Source organism: Fistularia commersonii, chromosome 22 (genome assembly GCF_037954325.1).
Source record: "Fistularia commersonii isolate RoL2024-O1a breed Wild chromosome 22, RoL_Fcom_v1.0, whole genome shotgun sequence".
NCBI classification, from domain to species: domain Eukaryota; kingdom Metazoa; phylum Chordata; class Actinopteri; order Syngnathiformes; family Fistulariidae; genus Fistularia; species Fistularia commersonii.
The window spans coordinates 9499680-9523809 of NC_141305.1; the positions used below are offsets into that span (position 1 = coordinate 9499680).

Below are 24130 nucleotides of genomic sequence, written 5' to 3' on the forward strand. Positions count from 1 at the left end.
AATTTGTTTTTCAAACTGTGTCCTTTTGTCTAATCAAATTTGAGCAGGATTTATTCTGAAGTCCTTGACCAAAGCCCCCAGCTCCTTCATGGATCATCCGGGCAATGGGGGAATCTTCCTTTGTCAACCTTGCCGTGACTGATTCTGTTTTACATCTATGTTATTATCTACTAGATGAGATAAAAATAAATCATCTTTAACTTTTAACTAAACCATGCATTTAGCAAACACAGTCATTTATCCTGTGCAGTGGTGTAACCGTCTGCGTCTTGTAAACATTATAGGTGATAATAAGACCCACACTTATTATCACTTATTTCACTGTCATAAGTATGATAATTTTTTACTGATGAAACACTGTGGGGACCCATGATAGCCATGTAATTTGTCAACCTGTTTTCACCTAATTTCAATAACATTTACAATAACGTCTTTACATGTCAGTCGATCAAACATTCATTTAAAACATGCAATTAACCTACAGATAAATAACAGGACTCTGTTTTAGTAAGAATTATGTCTTTGCTGAGAGCTGTTGTGCAGGAAGGGAGTCAAAATGCCCCTTCAGAGTCTTTTAAAACCTCATCTTGTGGGACAGAGGAATTGGATGTATTTCATAAGTACCATTGGAGACTAAATGTGGGGGCAGACTGATGTAATGACATCATGAAAGGAGGTGCCAGCTGCCATTTTTTGCCCGTTTTATTGGTGTTAAATGGCTCCCTGTTTAACGATGGCCTGTTAAAGTCTTGGTGGGGGTCGCGGGGCCGGGGAGGGTGTGAGGAAGTGACAGTGGCGACTCCTGTTAAGCTTTCTTTTTTCAGATTGTTATGGATGTGGCCTTTTCCTCCTGCAGCCTGAATGATGTGGACCTGTTAATGTGTGCCATATGGAGGATGGCTCATGGTCTATCTGGTTCACTGTCTCGCTCTTGAAACAGGAACGTGTTGGGGATGGGCACTGTGATATGTATGTAACTAAAGCGTCGAAGCTCATTGCCAGGGACACGCTGCTATGCTGCAGTTAAGAAAAGAACGAGAGCCATCGATCATCCTTTCTGTTTTTCGAAGACTTTTTAGTAAAAGACTCTGCACACAGGGGTGTTCTATCTTTTCAAATGCTGCTATTAAAACACAACCCCCGTAAACACGCATAAAACCATGTAGACAAAAAAATTAAAGCACAACAAGACTGATTGCTTGGCAGGTCTCCAAAAGCACCATACAAGCCTATTTGTGCAAGATTGCTTGCTTGAGATTCCAGTGAGGAAGACAAAACATGATAAATAGGGCAACTGTCTCAACTGAATAAGCTAAATCAGTGTTCGGTGATGATTAACTGTGGGCTCAGCTGGTTTATGAAAACAAAGGAACATTTAAATATGCATTCAAACACAGGAAAGGCATAAAAATAAACTGCATCAATCTTTGTAGAGCAATACCAGGCAACACACTGTGACTACCAACACCGCCTCATGCTGGAATGAGCAGCGTGTTATTAATCTCCATTCTACTCTTGTACAATGCCTGTACAAGACATTGTCATCAAGGTGGTGGTTAATTCTTGTCAAAATCTTCTCATAGCAACTGGACTTAATTTTCTTCCATTAAAGATGTTTCACCTCTTCTTCAGTTGTTACGGATGAGAGGCGAAACATCTTTAATGGAAGAAATTCAAGTCCAGTTGCTATGACAAGAAGATTTAACAAGACCTAACCCTTGAAAAATCTTTAAAAATGTCCTTACCACTGTCACTGTTGTCATCCACTAGGATTATTTCCTTGAGTAGGTGCGCAGGTGTGTGGTTGACCACGCTGTGGACGGAGCGCAGGATGACTGAAAGAGCCTCATTCACAAAGATGAAGACCACAGAGATCTGAGGAAGGTCTTCTCGGTACCTCAGCTGTTTGCACCTGGAAACACAAGCACCATTACTAGCATGTGCGATAAGCTTTTAATATTGCATGATCAAACTGACTGCTCAAAACTATGACAGTGGTTACTTTTCAAATGAAATGAACTACATAAACATTCTTAATGAGCAGTTTTGAAAGGAAATCATGCCTTTTCAAGGTACAGGGAAATAGTTTTTCAGAACACAGTTTTATGGATCATTTTGGTGCCAGAAAGGGGTGGTGGTGCTGTTGCTCTTGGTATTAGTTACACCTGAGGTGCATTTTAAATTTTAAGTCTTTGTTTTCATACAAAGATATTAAGAAATAAATAAACTCATAAATGAATAATAGATGTACGCTACTACCTCTGCTGCTACTACCACTAACAATCATAATGATACATTAGATGAATTAAAAATATACATTACTACAACGACAACTACTGCCACCACTACTACAACTACTCATAATAATAATAATAATAATACAAATGATAATCATAAGAAGAATCATTATCATCATAACCATGATTTAAATCTTTCTATATGATTAAGCTTCCCTGGATCCTTGTATATGAAATAATCACAGCTCTGAATTGACCAACTTGGCTTCTGGGTACTTTCCAAGTAGGGCCTTCCAGACTGACACTTTTGCGTTTTCATCAGGTACATTGGGCAACTGGTTGTTTTCCAATGCATACCTGTGAATCACTTGACTGTATTTCCCTGTCTCATTTTATTTAAACATCAATATCTGGGCAATTTGATGATCTTTATTATCAATAATGATAATCTGCTAATTTCAGTTTGCTATTACTTGCTGAATGGAACATTAATCAAAAACACATTTTGTAGTGCTGATAATGTAACTTTAACTTAAACTTTTACTTTAACTTTAACTTTAACTTTAACCAGGCAGTTAGTCCATCCACTACTGGCTTCAAATTGAGACCTGCATAGTTATGCTTCTTTTAGTATGAATGAGCTATTTTCTGATAGATGCGTCACACTATGTTGTCTGTTATGTCCAGATGTAGATGGTCTCAACTTTGAATGACCCGCAGTGTGTGTTCATATGCAATAGGAAGTTAAAACAAGCACACAGTTTTGGTTTAAAAATAATTTTTGTCAATTATTTCTGTCCATTGAAGGCTTCTGTGGTAGTACAGCATATCTTGTTTCTTACTTCTAAGGAACATAGTGCTCTCTTTTTTCCTGCACTTGGTTTTTGAGACTTTGTACTAAAAGATGTATGAATAGCTAATGCAGGAAGGCTTTGTTTTTTTTTTTAGAATCAGTTGTTCAAAGTGGGGTGTTGCTTTTAGTGAAACTTAAAAATTGTGTTAATTGCATGGTATATACTGTATGAGCACGGGATAACGAGTGGCTTGGAGCAAATGCTAAGTTACTGTTTTGAATTAACAGACATAGAATACCAAGTGCTCACACATTTAGAATGGAGAAGGAAGAAAACATTTTCTGTCAATCTGTTTAATACTGGAAAAAGAAATTGCCTGCATTTGCATGATAATCGATTTCTTGAAGTTCAGAGGAATGTAAAGGATGTATATTTAAAGAGACTGCAAGGATTGTACACTGGCCTGTGATGTTTATTTGACTTTGCGGGAGAGCTAGTACAAGATGAAATGGCAAGTCTAGCTCATTCTTTTAATTTTTTTTTTATTTTTCCCAGGACAGCCCTGTTAATACACAGTACACCATCCATACATCCATATATCGCTCTGGCCACTGGAGAATTTGTCCACCCCTGTGAATAAATACAAAATGTGTTGGTGACTTAAAAGGACTAACACTTTACTAACCTCGGTAAATTGAAAGAGCTACTGACTAGAGACTAAATTTTGTTTATCTTCTTTTCCCAGGCAATAGCCTTGTTAGGTCTGCTGTTTTTCTAAAGGAAACATAAAACTCACTCCCTTCAGGTGTGTTTTTGATGAGTATAACCCTTGCTGTAAAAATTGCCATAGAAATGGCAAAGATTTAAACTTTGAAAGGTGAAAACAAGTGTATAAACTTAACACCATTGAAGAGGGCACTGTGTGGAAAGCTTGTGTTGCTTTTTTGGCTCAGTTTTGCTGGGAAACCCTGTCGGAGCTCTCAAGCAGCCTCTGCATCAATTCACCCACTGCAGGAGTCACTTTGGTGTCTGTCTGACCTTCCACCCACTTTGACAGTAACAGGTGTAAACTTTTGTTACAGGATGCATCTTGGTTTTTAATGGCTGCACAGGCAAATGTTAGAGGAAATCTGCCAAAATAAATAGCTTTAATTCATTTTTTTACTATTTTTGATTGGTGTAGATATTTCCATGATAACAATTTAATACATAGAGATCATATTATGAAGTGTTACATGTGAAATTTATATTTACATTTGGAGGAAAACATAAAAGAGATTGAAATTATTTTTTTTAGGATTACACTTAGGGATTTGGGAGGCATGGTGTTGCAATGGTTAGCGCGCCCCCCTCACAGCAAGAAAGACCCATATTCCATTCCCAAAGGGGGCCCTTTCAATGTAGAGTTTGCGTATTCTCCCCATGTCTCCCTAGGCTTTCTCCGGTTTCCTCCCATAGTCCAAAAACATGCAGAAGGTCAATTGGAAAAAAATGTAAAAAATGCCCAGATGTGTGAGTGAGAGAGTGATTGGTTGTTTGTCTCTATTCATGGCCCTGTGATCAACTGGCAACCGGTCAGCGTCTCTCGCCAAATGACAGCTAGGACAGGCTTCAGCATCCTTGCCACCCTAAATGCAGAATAAACTGTAGATAATGATTTAGGGTTTAGGGACTTGATGAAAATGGTCTGGGAATTAAGCCTGTTTTTTCAATGCAGCTAGTGTATACTGGTGTAATCTTTTATCTGATGTCAAGATGGTTTTTTTTTCCTGCTGTTATCCAATTTTTTAAATTTAATTTAATTAATTTGATATCCTTTGTAGCATTTTAACATCCTTCAAATTCTATTCTGTAATTAGGAAGTTGAATTTTAGAGGGAAGCCAACAACTTACTTACAGACTGGAGGACCTGACATTTTCTGATACTTATTTAAAAGTCTGAGGTGATTATGGGCATAGACATTCTGAAAGGGAAGAATAAAGCTTTCAAAGTGTTCCACTTAAATGTAGGTCAGAAGTTTTTGCTTTTTATTTTATAATGTTTTTTTCATTTCAATTTTTGTGTCATGCTGCTGTATGTTTGCTTTTAGCCATGCTGCCGAGAGACCTTCACCTTGAACCTTTTTTTTTTTTTACACTAGATGACTAATTTCCGCTAAGGAGCATTAATAGTGTTTTGATTTTATCATTTCTTTGATATAGTCAGTGCCTCAAGTGCCAGAGTAATGATGCATTTTTCAGTGTGTTTTACCACAAGTAGGTGTACTTTTCCTAATGCGCTTCATTATGTTTCTTATTAAATAACAGAGTATTTCTAAATTGCTCTGCTTTATTTCATTTGTACACGTTATTCCAGAGAGGCAAACATTAGTCTTGCTTTTTAGTGCCTTTTTCCTCACCACTCTCTCCTGGCTCCGCTGCCCACAGCACTCTTCTTGGTTCAGTGTCTAAAGGTTTACGGAGGTCAAGTTTTGTAGCTTTCTTTAAAGCCTGCACCACAGCCTGCTGATTGTTTGGACGGAGTTTGTTAAATATTCATAAGATCATTTCAAGAGTGTAATTGTTGCGTAATTACTAATTATTGGTAAACGTTGGTGATGACATCAGTAATCGTCAACCACTTTCAGTCAAGTTAATTAGATAAATCTACTGCCCTCTCTTGTATTAAAGGATCAGAGTTTAATTGACTTGTTATTACATACATTTTTTGGCTTTGCAGTATATGTTTACTGATTTCGGTATCTTGTACAAGTGTATTGTGAAACTACCTGTATGAACAATTTTGTGGTTTAGACCGTTGATACTTGAACTCTGGTAGGATTTTTATTTCATTAATTTATTTGCCTTGAAACCTCACCCTTACTGTTTGACTGCAGCATTAGATGGGGACGATAGCAACCATGCGCTTCTGTGAGAGCAGGGCTCGCACACACAGTCCAAAAATGGAAGCCACACACTCATCTGTAATGAAGAGTAGAAGTGTCCCCTCCTTTCCACATATGGCTCAAATACTTGACCTATAACCGGTTAGTCTTCACTACCAAATCAAAAAGCCCTTCTCTGCATGGCCTCTACAAAAATAATTTTAGTAACACTGTGTTGGAAATCATGTTTTTTTTTCATTTCAATTCATGTAGAAATTAATAAATAGGGTAAGCATAAATCTCCATGTTTGTGAGTGTGGGCCTATTGTGTGGTGCACATGAGAGGGTAAGAAAAAATTGGATTTATGACACATGAGAAAATTTGAGCACAAATTTTCAAGTCTAACAAAAGCAATGCAAATGTATATTTTGATCATGATGGTACACGCGGTGATACAGGTACAAGTCAACAGAATCTTTTATATGTCTGGCCTGCTTGAGGCACCGGTGCAGTTAACGCAAGCTATTTAGCATCTGATTTCCCAGGCTCACAGCAATTTTTAGGTAGTTTTTAGTGGGAGTGTACTTAAAGCTCTGTTGAATGTTTTCAGAACAAAATACAATGCAGCCGGGTTAATATAACTGTCAATGGTTATTAACAATACATTGTTAGAACAGCAAAAAAAATAGATAAACATAATAAAATAAATCAATCACTATATCAATAAGTAAATAAATACAATTAATTATTCATTTTTTTGGATTTCAAGCGATGGAAGTACATAGAAATGCTGAGACCAATTCAACAATATTACCAAGTTCGGGGGGATTTATGGTATTGATTTTAAAATTGCAACTGTTCAAAAAAAAAAAAAAAATAGAATAAAATGAATGAAATGTGTGGTATGTTTTGATCAAACAGGTTGAACAAAGTTGAAAAAAAGGAAAATAAAGTAATGCATGCATCAGAGTGACAGCATGCTGCACAAATACTGAATAGTTAAACATGGCTGAGGAATGTCAGTCACATTCACATAGCAGTGCCAATTCTGCCCAACATCCTAACTGAGATACAGTTTTTATTTTTTTATTTCCTTAGATATACTACAGCTTTGAACTCGAAAATAAAAGGTTTGACTCAACAGAAGCATTTAGCTGATTTCTATGGCAACTGTGAATGCTCACAAAGCCAAAAACATGTGAATCTTTCCACAAGGCTGCAATTAGAGCCCCGCTGTAAAAGCTGACAAATGTTTTTCACTCTCATTCGTTTCTGGTATTTTCACATTCCCCGTCTTTTTCAGCAGTGTTGACTCATTATGCTAGTATAATGAGGAAGAAATTAAAATTATGGTTGAATAATTTACATGCACTTTTGGCAAATAAGGAAACTGTTGTAACATACAGTTGTTAGTTAATAGAATATCAAATTCAGATGGATCAAGTACAGCGTTAACAATCTACCAGCTTGTTGTCAACAATGTGAACATTGTTGAGCATTTGACACACGTCAGGAACACTAAGTCAAAATAAAAAAGAAAAGAAAAAAAAAAGTGACGTATGTCATTTGCCGGATGAAACAACATTCAATACAATACTATTAATAAGACATAAACATAAATAGCCAATACTATTAACAGGACGCTCATTTGCCATAAGTTGTCAGTGTGAAATTGTAATATTATTCAATGTGACAGAAGAAAAATGTGCTCGACATTCAGTTTGTAAAATCAGGACTTGACAAGGATATTATCTAAAAATGGCATTGGTGATGTCATTCTGAATCACAAATTGGAGCCCCCCCACAGAGCGATTTGAATTCCTTCTAATCAGAGTCTTCATTTACAATTCGAGATGAACGTGTTAATTCTGAGGGATACAATTCCAGAAAATAAATCAGTGGTGTACCGGCAGTGATGAGCAGTAACTATGTGTTGATGTGGCTCTGAATCATTTCTGAGGGCTGCTTAGGAAGCTTTTTTTTTCTAAGTGGTTGATTGTGCTTTTTTTTTCCAAATCCGCTTCTTTTTTGACATTACCGTTCATTTTTATTTTCGCTCATTTCTAGGGATGAAAACCTGACTTATGTTGGAGGTATTAAGGTCAAAGGATGAGGTCATGGGCTTTTGTGTTCCTGTGCCAGCTCCTTTCTGCCGGGTCTGTTGTTGGGCCTCCATCTAAATATATCACACATTTCAGACAGATTTCGGAAGTTTCGTTTTTTTTCATTGATATTTTTTCTGCTGCAAATTCTTGTTATATTTCAAGTTGAGGGCTGCAAGGGATGTCATTTGTGTCCATAGTGTTTTTCCATTGCACTTAATTTAATTTTCTCTTCATTGAAACAGTTACATTTCAGTTACAAAATAACATGTTAACATAAATTACACAAATAGCATGCTGACCTGGCGTCCCCAGTTTATACTGAAAATGAGTCTCAGTCATCCTGATCATGGTTCTTCTCGATAAATCTTATCAAGGTTCCTAGACTTGCTTAATATCCTGCAGATATTTTGCCGCTCCACAGAAAAAAACCTTTTGGATGAGAGGCGATACGTTGCCCTCAAGAATTTACACAAGTTGTGACGATAAGATTTATCAGGTGCTCTCTACTTAAACAATCTTTTGTCTGCTCTGCCGCTTTGTTGTAGACCAGTTTAATCTGCAGTTCATCAATGAATCACACAGCCAATAAAAACCTGAAAGTATTATGCATTGGATTCTCAATCCCATGACTTTTCGGCACAGAACCAACAAAAAAAAAATAAAAAAATCTCCATGCAATTGGCAACAATTGAACCTAACAGGACATCTACTTTCTGGTTCAGCAACAGTACTTTGACTGTCTGGCTCAAAGACAGCATATTGCTCTTCCAGCCACAGTGCTAGCCATCTGAGCTCTCCTGGTCGCCAGTGCCATTAGAACCACATGAAATGGGATGCAAGCTTGAGTAAGGAATGTCTGTGGGGAGCAATCCATACCAGATGGACCTCAGCATGGTACTAAAGTTACGGCCCTTCTTTTACAGTCATGGATACCCTCCTGTTGTTAATTGCGGCAACAATATTGTACTGACTGGGTAGCACTCAACCATCCATTCATTTATTTGATATCTCACATGATGCTTGAACCACAAATCATTATATGGATTAATGAATATAAATGAGAACCTGCAGCCCAGTTTTACTGGCCAAGTAGTAGCACCGCTTTCTACTGCGTATGTACGCTTAATTTCATGCGGTGCTATCAATCATTTTCATTACCACGGCCCACATACATTGACAGCAGAGGTAATAAAAGGAAAACGAAGCCACAAAGAGTGTTTATGATCAGGCATGCTCTATGTGTCTAAGCTTTAAGCCTTGCTCTTATACAATATTCAGATCTCGGTTCCTACTCACAGCTTTCACTTTTGCTTGTCTCAGTCAACCCTAACAGGTCTATAAATGAGATGACAAACCTGGCACTATGTTTTTGTGTCCTTTTTCTGTACTCTTCACTTTTAAGAGCCACAGGCACCACATGGCAAGACTACAAACAAAAATACATGAATCTTTCACCGCCGTTCAGATTTATGACTAGTGGAAGGCCTTGTTTAATGAATATTACCAAAGTAATGTCTTGAGCATGTCACAGTGGGCAAGGCACCCTCATCACTTCCAGTTGAAATGATGTCTGGCTCGATGTCACTGTCGAGATTGTAAAGTGATATCGTAGTTCCATTTCCCTACTTACTGGATCCAATTTAGGGCATCGCTCAAGCTTAAATTTGTACCTGTCTACAGTAGGGAAGCCTTGGAAAGCCGTAACAGGATGAGCGATCGACTCATCTGTTTGTAATGGGACTGAGCTCGCTAGCCAGTGCTCATAATTTGACCCGGAACAAGCTTTGACAGAAAGCGAGTGCTAGATTAAGATGTATTCCGATTACTTCCACAACCCATCCCCACAACACTTTTTTTCCCCCCCTCCAATTCCAGCCCACAGTCTTGACTGCTTAAAGGAGCACCTCTCATTCGCCATAAAATCTCACATTAAACTCCCACAACCCACACAGGGCAGGGAGGATGAAGAGCAACTTGGAAGCGCTTCTCTTAGATAGATAATCATTTTGCCCCTCCCAGTCAATCCAGGAGACAAACTAGCAAAAGGACCTCATGATCCCTTACTAGGGTACCAGATGTATCAGATGCACCAGATACTTAGTCTGTTTGTCAACCTCACACACACACAAGATGATGGTCTCTCATCCAGTCAGACACACTGGATTTTTTTTTCTGAGGTTAGTACCGGAATCTGATTGATTGCATTCTTATTCTTTTCAAACCACTCCACCCAGGAATGCTCACTGAAGATAATAAAATATAATCTGGGGATGTCATTTGTGAGGAAACCCTGTAAGCACTAACAGGGGCCAAACAATAGTAGCAAGCATCTCTATTTTTTTTTTTTTTCAATTTCAATTTGATTTTTCACTTGCTGAGAGCAATGCTTTGATATTCCTCTTCAAAAGAATAGATTTTAGAGAACATAGAGGTGAAGAAAATTATGCTTGTACTTCACTCCAGGGCATTTATTCCATACAAATACTACAAGAATCACTACAGGTATTAAGCCTTTATGATGCAGTGTTTTTCCAAGTTTTATGTAATGCATTGACGCTTTACAGAGCCTCAAATCCTTCTGCACAAAATGAATAAATGATGGCTTAAAGCACAATGCAGACCAGAAATAGGGACTATGTAAGGAAATATTTACAGCAAGCTGTCAATGCCACGCAACTGGTTTTTAACATAACAAAGTAAGCGCCATTTAAAATCAGAAACAGCCACTTCAGCTAACCCCCACACTCACTTGTCTTTTGTTTAACATCCCATTTTTTTGTTGAGCAAGTCGATTAAAAAGAGAAATTTCCTAAAACCCCTTCTATTCCAGAGGCACTCTCTGCTGTCTTTATTAATTAGCGAGCTTCTTTTTACTTGCCTTCCTCCATCTACTTCCACTCTTGTCTAATTTTTTTGGGGTGTGACAAAGGGCTTAGAACAAAGCGGTGCGATTGAAATGAATTGTTATCCCCTCTTAAGCCCCCGGAAGCCTCTCTTGGCCGTCAGATATCCTCTCAAAGTCCCTGCCTGTCACCATTGTTCTATGACACTCTGTGATATAAATGCCAAAGTCAGCCATGATTACAGCCCAACCCTATCCATCTCCAGCAGCACTCAATTTATCACAGTTGTAGCTCACTTTCTAAATATAAAGTTCATTTAAAAATACCATTGAGGCTGCTTGCTGGGAGTCCACTGGGTGTCTTTCATAAAAACGACATCAATTCAAGTCCATTGTCTTGTCTAGGTTCTTTCATGTCGAGATTAGATGTATTTAAAGTAATTTCCTCTTGTGAGATGCCTTGTGGCCAAATTAACTGAACTGCAGTCATGGCGCAGCAGACAGCAGGATGGGTTAAGTGGAGTTTGGCATAAAAAAAACAGACAAGGAAGATGAAATGCTACAAACTAGATAAGAATATTGAGGCTTGTGAAGATTCTCAAGAGACAAGATAGGAAGGAGTAAATAGCATTGTGGAAATCTTTGTGGGCCCCAGAATTAACCTGGCCGCCTCAGGCTCTCACCAGAGTGGAGAGGAAGGAATCAGATGATACACAGGAAGCTGGCTTCAATATCAGGAAGGTTGCAGCGGATGAATTCTCACACAATCAGACATGAGATTTTGTTCTAACAGACCAATGATGGACTCTCATTTTGAACTGCAATACTGTGACTAACTCTAGGGTTTGACATGAACCCAAATGTGTAATTGAGACATCATGATTCCTTCAAGCTGGTTCAAAATGACACTGACCAAAAAAAACAACAAAATGTCACACTGGAAAACAAGCAATCATTCATCCATTCATTATCTACACAGGGTCGGGGGGTGGAGGTGGGCAGTCTCTATTCCAGCCTATTTCGGGCAAGAGGCAGGGGGCAGGGTACATCCTCGACTGGCTGCCAGTCAATCGCAAGTCCACATACAGAGACATAAGACCATTCACTCACTCATTTACACCTCATGGACAATTTAGAGTCTCAGATTAACCTATTGCATGCTTTTGTACGCTGGATGTCAAATGGAGAACCCAGAGGAGACCTATACGAACATGGGGAGATCATGCAAACTCAACACAGAATGGCCCCCTGTCTCAATCGAACCAGGGAACTTCTTGCTGTGTAACCATAACGCTAACCATCGCTCTTGTTTAAGATAATTGTGGTCACTACTAACAAGGCTTTTGATTATTCATTTACTTGTGGTGATTCTTATTATATTGGAAATGTTTTCTTTGCTGATGTTACTCTTTTCTGTCAATCATAGGAGCTCTAACACCCACCCCTACTAGTCGCTCTCAATCCAGATTCACCGATACAGATGTTTCTGACAAACCCTAGTTTTCAGAAATTGCAAACCAATATATGACTAAAAGTTAGTAATTGATAAAATGTTTAGACTTTCGTATAACCTATCTGTAAAATATGTTTTAAGTACTGTAAAAGAAGAAAAGAACAATAACTATTTCAATCTAAGTTGGTGAATTGGCACACACTGAAGTGAAATTCTGTCTGCCTCATTTGATGTGGGGCCAGGTTTACAACATGTAAAGTCCCCAATGGAAGACTGGGAGCAGCCAGCACAAAATTATTCTCATAAACCACCAGGTGTACAAGAATTGCCCTTGTGGGAGGCCATTAAAGTTACAAGCATGGCATTTGCATTTTTAAATGTGGAAACCAGTGTCAGGCAGTTTGTGATCCATATGACTGTCTTAACATCCTATTGCCAGCTCTGCATACTAAGAATAAATGTTAAAAAGGAGCTCTTTGACAAGAAGTCAAGAAGAAATCACAGTGATTAACACTTTTTATTGAGAATGCACGTAATGTGTAATTAGTAAGAATATAAATGACAGCTCTCATTGTGCCCTGATTTCTTATCGCAAGGTAATAACAGCCTGGTATGATTTGTGAGTTGAGGATGAACAACAAAAAAGTCTAAGAATAGTAAAGCTACCATGCACTTTTGACCTGCAACAAATTTAGAGGAACACCAGCCAATTCTACTAAACACTGGAATTTTATTTTACAAAGGTTTACTTTCTCTCTCTCATCATGAATTGCAGCTCGGATCCAGGACGGGCACAGCCAGACTTTGAAGTACAATTGTAATGCCAAAATGCATAAAAAAACAACAACAACAAAGTCTTTCAGATGAAAACACAACTTTCCATGTGAAACATTTTGCAGTATATTGTTTTTCATTTTTAAATAAATAAATGAAATGGCACTGCTGCAGGGATTAAACTGGCAAGCCTTCAAGTTAACAAAGCAGCTAGAGGGGTAAGAAAACAAACAAAAAAAAAACAGGTGTATCTGGAAAGGAGAATTTACAGGGTACAGAGGACGAGAAGAAGCATAAGGCGGTCGTACTTTTTCGGCCTGTAATCTGGGATGCTCCTGTCCAGGGAGATGCGGTCGCTGAGCTGTGCGTTGTAACCGTACTCCTCGTACTTCCCTTCGGCGTCACGGCTGTCCTCCCCGAGAGAGGCGGCCGCTCCCCCCTGGCCAAGGCCTCCGGGCCCCTCCACCAAACCCATGGGTTTCGCCAAACCTGCCAAGACAAGGGCATAAGTAGATCACTGATGTGAAAATGACCGTCAGAGAGCAGTGAGAGACAGGTGAGTGGAGAGGCCATGGGGGAGGGCAGCTGATTGGCAGTGTGACAAGACAAGTGTGTGGCAACTTCCACAACCAGCGGTGCTCATATCATTACACTCCCTGTCAGTGACAGAGAAGAAAAACATCTGCCTAGACAAGGATGTCACAGTTCTGAGTGAAGAGACAAGGTGGAGTAACAGCTGAAAGATCAACAGAAAATGGAGAAAAGTCTTGTCTAGAAAGAGCGTTGCTCTAAAAAGGCAGAATTTTAAATACGTACTGAACAAGCGTGACATTGCCATGTAATTAAAACTAATAATTCTAAAGTTCCTCTTTTATTTTTTTCAATTGAAGTTAATTAATCAGCAAAAGTACTGAATTAACAGAAGGTCAGATCAAGTTTCAATCTACAAACTTGTTCTGGAGAAAAGAAATAACCTGAAGGTTGTTTGAGAAAAGTTGCAAAGATTGCAAAACTGCTTTGTTAAAAAGGAACACTTGTTTGTTTCCAGTTCCATCTTAAAACTCCAAAGGCAAAGCTGTCATTATTGAAAGATGGTCCTGTGACACTGGCCTTGATACACTGGTGTTTTACCGCATGTCATTTCAATTTTTGTTCGTTATTGCCTGTATTCAGGCAAACCTAATTTCTTGGGGAAAGGTTAATGTGTTTGCTCCACCCATTCACATCCAATGTATCTGCATAAATCAAATCGCATAATGAGGATGACACGGGTGCGTATCCAGGGTTTGAACAGTGAAAGCCAGCAACATCAAACAAATCCGGCATGGCAGCTGGTATTTATGCCTGTCAATGTGTCCTTGTATGTATGTACGTTCACTTATGTGAGGCACGTTGAAATCCAGATTTACACCTATTGCGGACGATAGTTACACATCTGTAAGATGTAGAGTGCAGAGTTCTGGGCTGGAGGGTTAAAAAATCTAGGGACAGGCTGATCAGGCAAATAGGTGTTATGGCTTACAGTAGATTTTCTCAGTACAAATCAACCTTCTAATATTTGTTTCAATGTAAGTCATTGTTTTGTTTCAATGTTAGCTTTCCTCCTGAACTTTATACCTCTATATCCTCTTAATACCCCTTATAGTATCTAGTGGTGATAATGTTCATCCAATTAGAATTGTTTCCAAGTATGACAAGTGTGAGATCATGTGACACCACACTGTAACACACTACTCTCAGTGTGTTCAACAAAAACGCAGCGGTGTTGGAGGTTTGGGGGGATGAATATGTATACATCGGGTAAAGTAATTTAAGTTTCAAAACTGGTAGCATATGGCATGGGATATCTGAAACTGTCATGGCATAAAAATAAGCAAATTAAAATCTTTCAAAACACTACACTTTGAAACCACACATTATTTTTAACATTAATGAAAAACAAATAAGCACGGTGCCACGGGCTGACCTCTGGCGATGTGTTTTCAAAAGCCTCTTTTTGGCTAATAATCTGTGTTACAATGCAGAATCAGCATCAAATATTAGTTTGTTTGGTTGCCTATAATTATACATTTAACCCTTTTAGTTATCTTACAGATCATTTCGTTTTAAAGACTGATTTTCACAGAAAGCTTTAATCCAACCCTGAATTGACAGATGGTAGATTGTGGTGTTAATGAGATGATGATGGCTAATTATAGAAGCAGAGACTACTTGTATTATTCAGGTCTCTTGAAAAATCCAGAGAGACACCTGAATGCCTGTCATTATGTTTCGAAGTGACTGAACATCCTTAGCCAGCCTCAGCATGTTTGGCCTTTAATTACCAGTTTCATATGTCAGATTTTAAAACCCATTAAAGAGACTCATAGTGACAGTGACTTTTAACAGACTGTTGCTGGTACTTTGACACAGAGGCAGGGGGCAGAGGATGATGAAGGAATGTCAAACATGAAAACCTAACGGGAAATGATCCAGCTGGGCAGCAGTGCTTGTGGGTTGTCCTCCTTAGATTTTTTTTTTTTTTTTGAAGCTTGCTTGAAAAAGCAATATTTCCTAGACAGCCCAATTCCCATGTTGAAACTGTAAAGATCCAAGTTCATCCTGATTTCTACTGAAGCAACTCTGTGTTAAATAAATAATAAACTAATGATTACAAAAAGTGTTGTAGTTTTGATAATTCATAATTTAACATTTTTGCATGATTTGTAAAAAAGGCCTTGTACACTGGCTGTTCTTCTGTGAAAATACTCAAAAAATACATAAAATAAAATAAACATTAATTCCCAGGAGAACTTGCACAAAAGGCATTCATTTAAGTGGATTTTACATTATTAATCATTTCTTATCTTTTGTGTAATAATAGCTAAATAGGCGGGGTATTGGCACAGTGGTTAGTATTTCAGTCTCACAGCAAGAAGGCCCCTCATACGATTCCAGCAGGGGACATTTCTATATGGAGTTTGCAGGTTGTCACCCTGTACAGTATACATGGGTTTCCGCCCACGGTCCAAAAACTTGCAGTTGGTTTATTGGTGACCCCACCTCGCCCACATTCATAAATGGTTGTACATCTCTACATGTGGGCTTGTGATCATCTTACTACAGGTCCAGGGTAAAACCTGGCTCTTTGTATTACAGCTTCAAAATAAAGACTCACTGTCTTTAAAGGTTTGTCAACTTGCCTTTAGCATTGCTGTCTGCCGCCTGCACTGCTGGTTGGCTACTTAGAATTCCATGAGACTGCGGGATAATGTCAGATAATTGTAAAGTGAGCCAAGTTCCAGTGTTCCACTGAAATATCGAGCTGTGTCTGTTCTCAACATCAACAGATGGACACACAGACAGTAAGTAAACAGCGCATACCAATGAAGAGCTCAGCTTTCAGCTTCAACCCTTCAGGAACTAATCACCATATTTGGATGGCCTCAAACTCACGGATGCCACTGAGGATTTGTAATTGGAACTGAATGGTTGCAAACCACCGTCTCCCGTGGGATCGATTTTGCATGTCCTCCACCAGTCAAAGCGGTGGCATTTTGACAAGTATGGGTGTGGTTAATGTCAGAGACAAGCCATCTGGCTTTGGAGGCTGCATCCTGCAGTAACTCCGCTACCCCCTAAAGCCGAAGATTTGAGTCTGGAGGGCCTCTCTGTCTCTGCATGAGCACTGGAAGCAGGACAATTCCTGACAGCTTTGTTTATTTATTTTTCTTTGGTGGCAATTGTGTCTTGTTACCCGTTGCCTTATACTTCCGCCATCTGATTGAAAGAAATTCTATTATGGGATGAGAGTCAGGGATACATGCAGAAGAGGTTTGAAAATCACATTTGTGATTTCCTGTTTGTGGCTTTTCAGAGTATGTTTGAAGACTCTTATGCTGATATATAATGATAGCCATGTTTTTGACCATAAGTCAGCCCTGCAGCAAATCCCTGCTGTTTATGGAGCTTTTAGCTGTTAGGTTTCTGGATGTCATCTCTTATTTTGCTGGTTAAGTAAAGACAGATAATGACTGAGAGCTTCCTCAGGTCCTAAATGTGACTATGTCAATATGTGAAATGCAAACTGTAAAAGAAAAAAAATATATATATATTGGTCAAGAATTGTGATTATCATGTAATTTGCTTGACTCACATGATAAGAACAAAAAGTCAAAAAGCTCTAATTCCAGCTCAACAAATGTGACTATTTTCTTTTTTGTTTACCGTTGTTTACCAGTAAGCTGACTGCATTCAAGAGGGACATTTAATGATATCATCTTTGGCTTTAAGTATCTCCAGTGAATATTATTAATCAATTTCTGGCTTCTTTTTTTGACAATTAAGCAAGTGATTAGTAGCAGACCCAATATTATATGATATTTTGATTCTTGAGACAAAGAATCAGGTGGTAGAGGCTACTTTAGGTATGAGGCTACAGTGGCTTGAGAAGATCTTCAGCTCCTGTACCGTCTAAAATATGTGTCAAAAATGTATGTTCCTCCAAGGCACTTTGTATGAAAGCACTCTTATGTTATTATTGTAGCGTTTTTAGTTTGGAAAAACACCTGGTTGACAGAAAAACTTCAGTTTTATAAGCTATAGAGGTTGTCGGCCACAGCCGCGCCACAAAAACCTGCAATAATACAGTTCCTGCCAAATCCAGGTAAAACCCCAGAATTCCTTGCACCCCAAACCACACCCACAAAATCCCCATTAACATCAAAATCACACAGAAACAAGCATCAACCTAAACCCCAACATTCGTGACCGCTACACTATCAAAAAAGTAAAGGGAGTTGTAAATTACAAACAAAAATGAGGCCTGTCTTAACTTTTGTGTCCAAAATTTGATTCCAGTAAAAGCCACAGTATGGTAAAGTCAGCCACTCTCACTTAAAAGATATCTGCTTCGTCAATGCAAGACTCCATCCGTAGTGTCAGGTGGTTATGCATTTCTGCAATATGAGTATCAGTTAAAATGTCATTGTGTCCAACATTATACTTGTGTCCTTCATCCTCAGTATCAATTTGTCCAGATCCTTCTGTTGTGACTTATTAAACTGATAACCTCAGATTGCAGAGCATCCTTCACAATGCATCCTCTCAGGCTTCTATAAGATTGGGACTCAGAGTTAAAGATGACCCCATATTTAATAAATGGCTCAAGAGCAAGAGTGCACTTATGTGTGCACAACATAATGGGGACCTAAATATGGCTTGTGCTTCAGTATTTAGTTCAAGATCAAGAAAAACAACATTCTGAACAGAATGAAGGCCTCCAAAAGCAAAAACAAATCTATAAAATATTAAGAGCTGCGAAAAGAGCAAAAGCACACTCATGGCAACAAGGTCAAGGTAACAACAACAGCAACAGATCAGAAAAACTGATCATCTCTTAAACAATGTTCTTTCATGTAAACTGCCGGGTACATCTGAAACCTCTAAAGTTTTTCTTTTCTGTTTTTTTTTCCGGAGACCTTATCAGCTATTTCAAAGATGTAACATGTCATTACAGCTTCAAGCTCATGTTTCCAAGGTCACTTCATTAATTCATGGGTGTGTTTTGGTGTTTCGGGCAAAACAAAAATAAAAATATCTTTGTCAGCTCTCATGCTCTCAGACGCAGTTGTCTGATCACAAAGGTCACATGACAGCATCTTGGTTGGGGAAAAGGATACGTGTGTCTTAAAAGGCAAATCAATGTGAAGACTAAAAAAGCAAAAACATAAAAATTATTCGAAAAATGTATTAAATAAAATGTTACCAACTGATCAGCTATGATTCATTCCTCAAGTATCAGGGTGCACACAGGAATATGGTGAATTATAGGCATCATCTTCTCCAGTCGAGCTTCAGTAAATCAAAAAGCTGAAAGTGACGAGAACAAGGCTGAACATGGACGAGATGTGTTTGACAACCGGACTGTGGAAATTAATCTGCTTATGTGTGTATGTGCTTGTGTGTGTGTGTGTGTGTACCTGTACGTGTACGTGTGTGTATGTTTGTGCTTTTGTAAGTGGATGAAAGCTATTGTGTTAAACTGGTAATCTAGTAACCCCTTGGGCATTTTCATGTACTTTGGATAAAACTATGGGGAAAGATATCAATTGCTTACTATTAATAATGTCTTTGCTTTATCATCAACTGAGTCAATTCAGTTCAAACTCAAGTAAATGTGTCCTTTGGGTCCTCAGATAGACACACAGCTCAAAACCAGATATAAAAAATTATGGTTTGTGTCATTTGACAATGATTTTAAGGACTATTGGCGCACCTGCCTACTATGTCACAAATTTCTTTATCTTTGCTTGAAACAGCGTAATAGGTTTAGGTCAGGGTATAAAGTCTGCTTCCTTTTTACATTCAAAAAAAAAAAAAACAGATGAGAGGTCAAAATGAACTAAAATACCTTTTTTAAGTCAAGGTTTCCTTCAGTGCAGTGCTATGAGTATCTCTTCAGGCACTGTATGGTGACAAAACACAATAGTGGCAATAAAAGAAAAGGATGGAGGTCTGTATTTTTTTAACGGTTAGAAAAAATATTATTTTCTGTTGTTCAATAATATTATTAAAGGGATGTTAAATGTTACTATCCTCCAAGGGGCTGGTCAGGATATAGAAGTTTATTTGACACTAGCATTTTTGGATTCACTGTTCATGAACAGTCAATAATATGTTGAAAATGGTTGTTCGTTATTTTGCACAACATTTTGTGCAACCGCAACCACAGCTTCCCAGACACTTTTCAGAGAGGTGTACTGTTTACCTTCACTGTAAATGTCCTGCTTAAGGAGGCCCCAAAAGTTCTCAGTAGGGTTTAAGTCAGGTGAAGAAGGGGGCCATGTCATTAGTTTTTCATCTTTAAGGCCTTTACTTGCCAGCCATGCAGTGGAGTACTTTGATGCATATGATGGAGTGCTGTTTTGCATAGAAATCAAAGTCTTCTTGAAAGATGCAGACTTTTTTCTTTACCACTGCTTGAAGAAAGTGTCTTGGCAGTAGGTCTGAGAGTTGAAAGGTCCAACTCGCTCATCTTTAATAATACCTTCCCATACCAGTACCCCACCTCCACCTTGCTGGTGTCTGAGTCGAAGTGGAGCTCTGTGTCTGTTACTGATCCAACCATGGGCCCATCCATCTGCTCCGTCAAGAGTCACTCTCATCACATCAGTCCACAAAACCTTTGAAAAGTCTGTCTTCAGATATTTCTTGGCCCATTCTTGACATTTCAACTTATGTTTCTTGTTTAGAGGTGATCAGGTTTTAGCCTTTCTTACCTTGGCCATGTCTCTGAGATCCGAATACCTCGTATATTCTGACACTCCAGGTAGGTTGCAGTTGTGGAATATGGCATATGGTTTGATTCTTCTCAAATTTTTGGCGGTTAATTTGTGTCTTTAGTTCTCGATGTGTTTCTTGCGACCCTGTTGACTATGTGATCACGCCCCAATATCTTGAATATTTCAGGAATACTCCCTCCCTCTGAAAGACTTTTTACAATGTTTGACTTTTCAGTCAGTTAAATCTCTTTTTTGGCCCATTTTTCTTGAGGACAAGAATCTGCCTAATAATTAGGCATACTTTGATACAGGGTGTTGATCTTCTTAGGCCTCACTCTCCTTCATTACACAAATACACGTTACCTGATATGTATTAAATCCAATAAGTACTCAAGTTTATCCAGGTAGGAGTTGGAGATTATGGATAAAATGATGATATGGTCAAAATAATCACTTGCCTACAATCACTTGCACACATTGTATATTTATATATATTTATGTGTGTGTTTGTGTTTGTGTCCGCTTTTATGTGTGTGTGTGTGTGTGTGTATAACATTGTTTAAATTATATCCTACTGTTTAATTTTTTTTGTTTTGTTATTGTATTTTTGGTTTGGGGGTCTTGACATGACGGGTTGCAGGCTTAGAGGACGGTCTCCTAGAAGCAACACAATAGAGGCTGTGATTGTATCTCCCCTTCCCAATATGATGGTGATTGTTGTAATAAATCATTTACCTCTGGTTACTGCTTAAGAAATTGGAAATCACTTGTTTGATATAGTCAAAATCAAGAAAATATGGACAATGAAATTGCAGGGAGTGGGTAAAAAGTCAAACATTATTATTTCCGCATCGGGGCGCCATCATTAAATGTTAGCAATGTGATCACTGCATGACTCCAGGCAAACTGTGTAAATAAGAGGAACGCGCGCTTCTTCAGAAATTTTTCTATTATGTCTGCGGCTGACTGCTGATTGTCAGGTGAGCTTCTGAATTCATTATCATCATTTCTCAGGGGTGAGAATTGATTCTTATCCGTCTCTGAAACATTTTTTTCCGCAAGTACCTCATCTCCATATTTCTATTGGAATATTTGATATCATCCTGCTCCATCCAGCCTTCTCGAGTTTTTGATGTGATGCAGTGTCCCTGAAACTGCACAACATACATACACCCTGTGATGTGTACCATTAAGATACAGCCTGGGCGTAAAGTGTGTGTCAGCGTGTCAGAAAGAATACGTGACGTTTCTCATTTCTCATCAAGTCTTACCACAGCAGGCTAAGAATATAAACAGCATTGGTTTCTTTGGCATAATTGGGCATTATAGATAAGAGGTGTATCAGGCGCTGCAGCTGGGTCCATCCCATCAGCACTGACGCGCTGGGAGAAGGCCGGGAGTGACATGCATGGCTGATGACAAGAGGCTTGGCGTGGCTGTAAGCTGTGGGACAACAGCCAAGCTCAAACAATGACATATCCTTCACTCATCAGGGGTATAAACCGATTATTAGGAAATTCACTGGCTAATAGCCAATATCTCTTTTTAAGAAGCTTATTTTTAAAGCATTACTTCTTCGAGTGATGGAGAGATTCTTATAGGTAGCGTCACCAGTAGTTCAGTCCTTAAGCTGGGCTCTTAAACTGACGGAGTGAAGATTATCATCATATTTTTCCATTAGTGCATTTATAAATGTCAACAAAATTAATTTCTGCTTTACTTATTTCAGGGGTCTGAGTTGATAAGACAGGAATGATTGCAGTATTTCTTTAAATTAGCATACTAGAAGTTGGTAAAGCCATTCAGCCATGTCACTGTCTACCAAATAATATTGAAATCCATTGGAGCAGAAAGACAACAGAAGACTGTACACAGCTGGATGAATAGTATCAATAAACAGAACCAATATGGTGTAATTCTATTGAATGTAAAAAACATGATAATAAGAAATGAAATACCTAATTCAAATGCTTCTGTTGGCTCTGCTCTCTCCTGCCTCTCACTGTCTCACTGTCTGCATGAGGCAGCCCAGTTTTTTGCTTTTCTGCAATATGCATCTTCATGAGGTCAAAAAATATGTAAAACAGGTATGTATAACAGTGTACACTAAGCTTTATTGTTATTATAATTTTTTTACCTGGTACATTAAAAGAAAGCTTAATGAACTTCAGCTTCAGGTGTTATGACAGTGAAAAGCTCCAAAAACAACTACAGCAACTCTATGGGAGCTAGAAAATTGAAACATTTTCAACCTTTTTCCCAATCGCTTTGACTTTTATTGATTTGAAGTTAGTCCTGTGGTAGGAAGTGATAGAATAATTAAAATCTGATTTTTCAGCAACTACATATGGGACTTTATTTGTATGAACAAATTTAAAATTGGCATATGTACAAAAAATATTGAAATGTAAATAGTTGAAAACATTTTAAAATTTAAAAAAGATAAAAATAAATAACACTATTTTTGACTTAATTTTGGTTCGGTTTAGTACAGAGTGCTAGTGTTTCTGCCTCACAGCAAGAAGGCTCCTGGTTTGTTTCCACCAAAGGACCATTCTGTGTTGAGATTTCATGTTTTTCCTGTGTCTGCGTGGAATTTTCCTCCACAATCCAAAATCAGGTTCACTGGAGGCCCGAAATTGCCCAGGGGTGTGAATGAGAGAGTGAATAGTTGTTCATCTCCATATGTAGCCCTGGCAACCAGTCCAGCTCTCACCCGATGACAGCTGGAATAGGCTTGACACCCCCTAGCGACTGACTGTAGGGTGGATGATTTCGATAATGAGTGAATGTTTCCAACATTTTAAGAAGGACATAAGTATTTTCCCAAATAAGCTCCATGTAGCGTCTGAGAAACTGCAAGGGAAACGAAAATGTCTTAGCAGAGGTAATTAAGCTGCTTCATGCAGAGAAAGTTTGTTGTAGTCGGTGCATGTAACGACACTTGTCGAAGTCATTTAACAGCTTGATTAACCTGAATGAATAGACCTTTGTATCCTTTTTTATTTTTTTTACTTTCAAGATTTGGCCTTAAGTATCTCTGCCCTGAAACATACCATTTTTACCATTGGTTTTACTCAGAATTTGATTACAATTCACTAAATGAACATCATGCATGCTCAGCAATCAGTATGTTGATTCATCATAGGCCCACATGACACCATATGATAAACTGATTTTAGTTATAGAGTATTGCAAGAATATGAACTAATAGATAAGCATCCAGTATATTCATTGATGAAAATGTGTTAATATTTTACATAAAGCTGCTAAACTTGCAGCTATTTGGACGTTGGCTTTCAATTTTGATTAAGTTACACATTTTTTCGTCTGATGACGCGCCCTGCTATTTATGATAAATAATTGCAGATTTGATATTCTATCACAATGGCCTCGTTTTTCAGAACTAGTGAAATGTTATTGTTTTTTTTTTTTTTTTCCCATGTCATCAGTGCTTTTGACTGGGGGCAGAAGGCAGATCAGAACAAGCAGAAAGCAAACCACATGCACATTGGGATGACTATCTTGTTAAGGTCCATCACTGCAGCAGAGCCTGCAATCAGAAAAAATCAACACTGCCGGTGAAACGTTTTGCTTCAAAAATAACATTTCAAAGCGCAGAAATGGTAAATTTTCTTCGGTGTTTAGGGAAAAAAATAAGATGTAAGGTCCTTCTTCTTACATCAGGTACATCTTTTCCTGGTGGAAAAATTGTTTCTTGATTTCTTTAATCTTATTTCTATAGAAGTTCATATGGGGAAGTGTGGAAGCATGTTTCATTTCTGCAACTTTGGAATT

At 38.3% G+C, this 24130-nt stretch overlaps 1 protein-coding gene across 2 annotated transcripts in view; it reads right to left on the reverse strand.

Annotated features, from left to right (window-relative positions):
- galnt9 (polypeptide N-acetylgalactosaminyltransferase 9) overlaps positions 1 to 24130 on the reverse strand; it is a 100239-nt gene that overhangs the window by 69112 nt on the left and 6997 nt on the right. For both annotated transcript variants that reach the window (XM_086169671.1, XM_086169673.1), the window contains exons 2-3: positions 13379 to 13559; positions 1746 to 1912 (exon numbers count right to left, since the gene is read on the reverse strand). In XM_086169671.1, coding sequence (XP_086025797.1) covers positions 1746 to 1912; positions 13379 to 13559 — 348 coding nt within the window. The remainder of the gene's footprint in view (positions 1 to 1745; positions 1913 to 13378; positions 13560 to 24130) is intronic.